At 45.6% G+C, this 8,478-nt stretch overlaps 1 protein-coding gene across 1 annotated transcript; it reads right to left on the reverse strand.

Annotated features, from left to right (window-relative positions):
- Window positions 1-7,984: 7,984 nt before the first annotated feature.
- Window positions 7,985-8,275, reverse strand: LOC136492079 (E3 ubiquitin-protein ligase CIP8-like). Its single transcript, XM_066488224.1, has one exon. It carries the CDS (start codon window positions 8,273-8,275, stop codon window positions 7,985-7,987), a length of 291 nt encoding a protein of 96 aa, XP_066344321.1.
- Between the last annotated feature and the right edge of the window lie 203 nt (window positions 8,276-8,478).

The following is an 8,478-nucleotide window of genomic DNA, read 5'->3' on the forward strand; positions in this document are numbered from 1 at the left end:
TGAGCTGACTTGGTAAGGCGATCCACAATGACCTAAATAGAGTTATAGCCTTAGACGTGCGGGGTAAACCTACAATAAAATCCATAGAAACATCTTCCCATTTCCAAACAGGAATGGGCAAGGGCTGCAAATATCTCGGGGTACATATATGATATGCCTTAACTCTCCCGCAAGTGCCGCACTCCGCGACGTACTTGGTGATATCCTACTTCATATTAGACCACCAATATAAGTGACACAAATCATGGTACATCTTGTTACTGCCAGGATGGATAGATAACTTAGAATGATGAGCTTCATTCAAAATCTTCCTTCTAAGCTCCTCATTTGATGGAACCACCAATCTGTTCATGTACCTCAGTACCCCTTGCTCATCAATACTAAACTGAGGACCATGCCCTTCGGCAATTAATTTATTGATGTGAGGAATTTCTAAAGTGTCTTGCCTTTGCTCCATAATAATCTGCTCAAGTAAATCTGAGACTAAGATAATGTGAGCTAGCACCTCAGCATGGTTGAGAGACAAAGGTGTTTCTTCAATCAGATATGACTTCCGGCTCAAAGAATCAGCTACCACATTAGCTTTTTCTAGGGTGGTAATGTACCTCCAAGTTATAATCTTTGATTAATTCCAACCATCTCCTTTGCCTCATATTTAACTCAGACTGAGTAAAAATATACTTGAGGCTCTTATGATCTGTAAAAATGTGTACTTTGTTTTCCAACAAGTAATGCCTCTAAATTTTGAGAGCATGCATCACAGCAACCAACTCTAAATCATGGGTGGGATAATTCACCTCGTGCTTTTTCAGCTGACGTGAAGCATAAGCTATCACACGCTCATCCTGCATAAGCACACATCCCAACCCCATCTTCGAGGCATCACAATATACATCAAAAGGTCAGTCAATATCTGTCTGGGCAAGAACAGGAGCAGTGGTAAGAAAGTTCTTCAAAGCTTGGAAGGCTTCTTCATAAGCCGGGCTCCATACAAACTTAGCATCTTTCTAGAGTAGCTTGGTCATCGGCTAAGCTATTTTGAAGAAGTCAGGAATGAAACACCAATAGTATCCCGCAAGATCAAGGAACCGATGAATCTAATACACTAACTTAGAAGACTTCTAATTTAGCATATCTTGCACCTTGCTTGGATCTATAGAGATGCCATCAGGGGTCAAAACATGTCCCAAAAACTACATTCGATCTAACCAAAATTCACACTTGCTGAATTTAGCATACAACTGGTATTCCCTCAATCGAGTCAGTACTATCCAAAGGTGTTGGGTATGCTCTTCCTTGTTCTTTGAACATATCAAGATATCATCAATGAATACCACCACAAACTTGTCCAACTCCAGCATAAATACTGAATTCATGAGATACATGAAGAATACAGGAGCGTTGGTGAGACCAAAAGATATGACTAGGTATTCATACAGCCTATACCTAGTAGAAAAAGCTATCTTTGGTATGTCTTGTGGTCTAATCTTGATTTGATGATAGCCTGAATGGAGATCAATCTTGGAGAACACCTTGGCACCAGCTTGTTGATCGAATAAAGTATCAATACGAGGTAAATGATACTTGTTCTTAATGGTTACTGCATTGAGAGGGCGGTAATCCACACACATCCGAAGAGTGCCATCCTTCTTCACAAAAATAGCTGGACAACCCCATGGTGAAGAGCTAGGACGGATGAATCCCTTTTCCAACAACTCTTCTAACTACTTCTTCATTTTAGCCAATTTCTTTGGTCCATGCGGTATGGACATCAGGAGATAGGAGCAATGCTAGACTCTAATTCAATGGAGAACTCCACATCTCTATCCGGTGACAAACTAGGTAGATCTTTATGAAAGACATCTAGAAACTCGAAGACCATAGGAATAGAGGTAAGATCAGGAGAAACTTTAGCATGAGCAGCAATAGGTAAGGCTGGATCTGAGGGCATAAGAAGAGACATTCTATCCTCAGAAGAAGGAAGTCATAACTCAACAACTCTCTGCTTTAGATCCAAGACTACCCCATAAACATGCAACCAGTTCATTCCTATAATTGCTTCAATGCCTTGCCCAGGCAGCACCATGAACTAGAGACGGTAAGTGTGAGTGGCTAACACTAACCCAACTATATCTATCTTAGTATTAACGCACAACTGTGCACCCAGAGTACTGATTCTATAGGCAAAAGGTATATCCATAAGAAGTATATTGTGCCTGTGTGCAAATCCCATGCTTATGAATGAATATGATGCACCAGAATTAAACAACACATAAGCTGAATGGGAATCTATGGTGAACATACCAGCCATCACTGGTTCATTTTGCAATATTTTCTCAGCCTCCATAAAATTAACCTATCTAGAACGGCTTACTGGCACTTTCTTCTTGATAATTGTCCACTTGATCAGATGAGAGTTAGCTAAGGGCTGAGCAGACTGAGCAGGCTAATTTTGCGAACACTCTCGGACACAGTGGCCTTCCTTGCCACACTTGAAACAAGCACTAGGCTTGTTCCCCAATCATTAACGAGGTGGGACCTGCTATCCCTAAGGCTACTGATATTGCACCTGCTGAGTAGGTGTCCGATACTGAGTGGAAGGTGCCTCAAAGGTCTGCTGAGGCTATCGAAACGAATGCCCAACTAAAGACTGATAGGGCACCCGTCTGACAACCTGTACCTTCTGCACCTGGGGTGACTAGAAGACCTAGTAGCCACCCGCTTGCACTTTGATTCTGCCTGAGAGTCATGCTGCAACCCCTCCATGGCAATGGCCGCATTCATCATAGCCCCAAAGGTCTGATAGTTTCCTATATATAACTCCTTCTACAGGCTGCAAGAGAGGTCACGATAGAAATGGTCCCTCTTCTTCTCATCTGTATCAACGTGAGTCCCAGCATACTATGACAAGTGGTTGAACTTGTTGACATAGTCCATCACGGACATGCTTACTTGCCTCAGGTCTAGAAACTCTGTCAACTTCATGTTTAGAACTCCAGTAGGAATATAATACTCTCTGAAGGCCACAGTGAACTCCTGCCAGGTCACTCGGTGATCCACCGGCTGCATGGCATTAAATGTATCCCACCATGCACTAGCAGATCCCAACAGTTGTTGCGTTGCAAAGCATACCTTCTACTCCTCTGTTACGGTGAGTAGCAAAAACTTTTGCTCTAGAATACGAAGCCAATGCTCTGTATCCATAGGCTTAGCCATCGGCATGAACGTGAGTGGGTGCGTCTTCAAGAAGTCCTGATAAGAGCAGGGTCCCTCAGGACCGTAGGCACCACCATTGTTCCCACCATTTCCCCCATGGCCACCATGGGTGAAGCTACCGATAGCCTATGTCAACAGCTCCAGGGCACGGGCTGAATCGCGATGAGCAGCCAACATCTCCGCCATCATCTCTACAAAAGAAGATATGGTTTTTCTAAGATATATTAATCATATCAAATCATATTTTTTGTGGAATTAAATGAAGACAATTTTATATGAAAATTATAGATCTCGATAAGATCTATAACTTTCTAGTTTTGAGTTTTTTATGTGAAGTCGTTAAGATGCTCAAAAAAATTAATGACATATTTAGACTTAAGGGTATTTTTTACTTTTCACACCTGCAGTTTAACACCGTTAGAGCCCAAACTGACAGCAGTGGCATGGAGGCACAAAAAAGTTAGAGCAATGGCGCTAAAGACCACAGAACTTTTCTAGGGGCTCACAGGGCATTGCGATCTTTTTTAATGGCACACAAGGAATTCCCTCTAGTTCTTACTATGGTGCTAGACTATAGACTAGTCGTACCAGATCGCCCTGTGATTCGTGAATTAATGTGCCCAGCTGGGTACCCCAAAACACACGCCCCGCTTGTACCCTAGGCACAAGCAGGACCAACCCACCACTCTCCTATCACAGGGTCTAGGTCCCCGTCCAAACTTGGACTCCAAGCCTCCGCTTCTGAGTCCAGGAGTCAGTGCGATGCTTAGACCTCCACCATCTTTGTCTCCAATCAGTCGGTCTGGAAAGAGCCGAAACCCACGACAAGAGAGCAACAAGCCTTCTCTACGTCCATACACAAGTATGTGTTTGGGATAATAAGTCTATGACTTTCCTAGAACCTAATGCAATAGCCGATCCTTAACCGACACAGACAGAGAAATAGTATAACCAAGCTATGCCCTATTGGCTGCAGGACACAACTTCTTACACACACCAATACATCAACCTGGTCTATATTTTTCCTTTCACCATTTTTATCATGAGTGATAATAATAATCACCTATTGTGAGTAACGGTAGGTTACTCACGCTACCGAAATCCTAAGCATAGCTAACTACTCGACCTATGCTAGTAGGACTCATAGGTAGGTATATCTATGCATATAGTTTCCATAAAATACCTCTAACGTAAATGCACATCATATATATATATATTCAGTGATCATTCAAAATAAGGGTTATACACCGGGGCTTGCCTTAGGCAGGTGGGGTGTCAACAAAGTCAGCAACTAACGACTCCGAGGCTCCCTCCTATATGAGAATCTCCTACTCGTATTCCTCGATGATCTCCTCGTACTCCTGCTCACCCGTAGGCATAAACTCTACCAACTCGTTATCTACATGCATAAAATGATGATGCAACACTTAGTAATACAACAACAACTCTTAAAATAAGAATACATCTATCAAGCTACTAAGCTAGCTCTACCGACTAAGACGCTAAGTTGCCTATCATTTCCACTAAACATGTATGAAACATTTCATGTATTAACTTAGCAACTAAAGGCATTCTCACTCTTAAGACCGATTTACTATATATATAATAAAACAAGGAGTACTAGCTACCATATTTATCAATATATTCTAAGGCTACAAAAATTACAGTGAGCACATAATAATCTAATGAACCTACTGAAAAAAAAATTATGGTCAAATCGACTACCAATCTACCATAAAAATTTCTATAAATATTAAGCTAAATAATGCTAAGCTTTCCTAAATGAATTAATGAATCAATCATTATCACAGATAGCTATAAACTAACTACACCAACAGATAGGTCACATTTTTTTTGAACCTAACAAATTTGGTTCACTATTTTTGGATAACTACAATATTTACTATAATTTATCCAAGATCAACTCAAAACTAAATTGGAAAACATTTACTAATTCTCTGGAAAAAGGAAAACCAAATCCAACCCATGTGACCCACTATGAGCGACGTAGCCCACGCACGAGCAGCGCGCGCGCATGCGAGCCACCGCGCGTGGCCCATGCGGGCATGGCCCAACCGCGCAGCAATGGCCCACAACGGGGAGGCCCGCGCGCTTTGGTACATTTGTGAAAACATCCCCACACTAGTACTGAATCAATCCACAGTCCACAGCACTATTCCTACAGTCTGGACTTAAGCAATCTAGCCCTTGGAATAATCTATCTTCACAACGGCCAGGTCCTCGGGCACCCGCACGCGCACCGACGCGGCGGCGATGGCACTGGGCGGTCACGCCGGCCAACCTAGCCCCTCCTCACCCCCGATAGCGAGCCGATGCTCACCTAGATGCAAACGTGAAGTGGTGGGTGGTGAAGCGATGAATGGAGATGCGGTCAAGAGCTCCCTCCACGGCGGCGTACAACCTGCGACAGCGGCAACCCCGTTCAGTCGAGCTCCGCCACCAGGGAAGAAATACGGTCAGCAGATAAGCATTAGGGTCTCATCGCGATCCTACCCAAAGTGGTGGTGCGTCCAGAGACTGCCTCAGTCGAGCTGGCCACATGCGCATGGCAAGGTGACGGTAAGCCGCGTAGACACGGCCACGTCAGCACCATGAGGGAAGTAGTGAGGGTGTGGCTAAGGTGTGCATGTCGAGGAGGACTATGATGCGGGGCTAGGGGTGCAGCCAATTGGGCTTGGAAGGACCAGGTGGGTAATGCCCATGGCAACGGCGGCTAAGCCTTTAATGACGTGATGGTGGATGTCTGGCTCCCAATTGGAGCCTGCCAAGGCGTAATTGGACACGGTGCGGGATCGGATGGCTAGCGGGCTTGAAGATGGAGTTGGGGGCGCACCGAATTGAAGAGACAATACCCAACTATGCTAGAATGATGGCACAACCTGGCTAGCCTGGCAGCAGAGGGGGGAGAGGAAAGAGGGGATGGGGTCAGCTGCTTGTCCAAGCTTTGGCGGGACGCGATGGCCGCACTCATGCAATCATTGAGAGCCAACGCAGCCAGGAGAGGAGGGCATACCCACGTGTGGGCGGTGCTAGCGCAATAGCACGGCCCTGGTGCCATTAATGGTGAACGACAAGCGGGTGGCCTCGACAAGGCCACGTGCACGAAATCGAGACGACAACGACGCAAAGGCATAGGCGGAGCCAATGGTAGCTTGCTGTGGTGCGGCAGTGACAGCGCGGCGCAACACGGTGATGGGATGGCGGCGCAGTAGCGTAGGCGGACGTGACACAAGCGGCGTGGGCGCACGTGGGCGACCCAGCAAGCGCGACCGTGGCCAGCAGCAGTGCGGTGACACGATGCGGCAAGCGACAGCGGATCGGCCAGGGCATTGGGTCCACGACGGACTGCAGGCAGGGCAGAGCGGCCAGGGCCACCGGCGTGAGGGTGTGCGTGAGTCACGTGCCTAGGCGCTGCAACGACGACACGGAGCCTACGTGGCGTTGCGCTTGTGTGCGCACGTTGGACGAGCCGGCGCTATGACGCCGAGTGTCGAGGCACGGTGACCGTGCCCAGTCGCTGAAACCGGACCGCAAACATGCCATGCATGCTTTTTAAAGCGTCCCAAAAATCCAATTCGTTGATTCAAAAGCCAAACCACCTTTTCTATACTCAAGAGGGCATGTTAGGCTACTAAAACAAGCCCTAATACCCCATCACTTCTTTACCCAATTCTTCTACAAAAATTATCAAATTTAGCCTTAGTCAAACCATTTTTCGACTTAATAAATTTGACTAAGTCTTGATCGGATTCGCGTCAATTTCGATTTCCAAGCTATTAGGTATGCTAGCTAGTGAATTTCTTTCTCGACCACAGGTATTTCACCATCATCTACCACGTTCATACTTCTAACTTTACTAAAGTTTTGTATATACATTCTATAGTGTTTTCGTTTAATAAAAATTCAGCGAATATCCGTACTTAATAATTTCATATGTCACGAACGACCTTTCGTTATGCATTCCCGTTGGTCGCTTTAAGTTACGTAAATTGATTTACACACTATATTACATACATTAACACATAAATATGATGCTTATGCAGTGTCTTAGTAAACGATTTACAGTGTAACACCAAGGGTGTTACAGCTCATAGTACAATCCTCACCATTTAGCTAATTTAACGATGCTACTTATTAAAAAGTGTTTTATTTGCTAGCTCTCTCTTTGTGTTAATCTCTAATAACACTTAATATGATTTATGGTTAATCTTCATGTTACCTTGGCCCTCTATGTTGTTCTTGTTCTTGTTGTTGTAGTTTTTTTGCATGCACAAAGTTCTAGCTAATATGCACAATACATGGCTGATTAGCTAGTTAATGATGGTAATCAGTGGTATTTTGTTTGTTCTCCCTTCATACTAATCTCCAATGACATCCTATGATTTAGGATTATCTTCTTATCTCCTCTTCTTTACTCATGTTATTGTTTAGATTTTCTTTTAGCCTATGAATTAGATTAAATAGGTCTAATTAAATTTTGTTTCTCTTTCTCTGTAATCTACAATACCATTTTAGTTTTGGGTTAATTGGATTAATGTCATTATAATTTTCGATGTTTGGAGAAACGCCATTACTATTCGTCTATTTTGAAGCATGTCATTATAATTCTTCGTTTCCCACAAAAATGCCACTGAATACGTATGGACACAGCCTAGGCCTAGCTGCAGGCATATACGAAGACGTATACTTCGTCTCCCCTGTCATTGACACACGGGCCCCACATGTCATCTTCTTCTTCCTCCTCTCCTCATCTCTCTCTCCATCCCGACGCCCCGTGGTAGAAATGCCCGCACGACAGCCCTGTAGCGAGCTCCCCCTGTTCCATCCCTTCCTTGCACATAGAGCACCCCTGCGCAGCCTCCTCGCCTCTGACGGCCACCACCTGGAGCCGCTCCACCGCCGCACGCACCGCCGGTGGGGCGCCGCCCACCTCCACGACATGCCCCGGTAGAATCTCGAACTCGTCGTCCAACGACTGCCGGGAGCAGCTCCCACCCGACGCCGCTCTGGAAGATGCCTTCGAGCTCCGCGTCGTCATCGCCGAAGTCGAACGGAGGCTCGTCGGAGAAGATCGAGTCGCCGTCCCCGCTGTCGATGCCCTCCATCACGCCCAGCATCTCCTGCTGGTGGAGGAAGCGAGCAGTAGCAGCAGCAGCACGCCGACAGCAGCACGCCGAGCAGCAACGGCATGCGGCCGAGCAGCAGCAGCAGCACGCCACGGGCGAGCAAGCGGGCGAGCAG

The sequence above is a fragment of the Miscanthus floridulus genome, chromosome 11, assembly GCF_019320115.1.
Source record: "Miscanthus floridulus cultivar M001 chromosome 11, ASM1932011v1, whole genome shotgun sequence".
In the NCBI taxonomy this organism is placed as follows: domain Eukaryota; kingdom Viridiplantae; phylum Streptophyta; class Magnoliopsida; order Poales; family Poaceae; genus Miscanthus; species Miscanthus floridulus.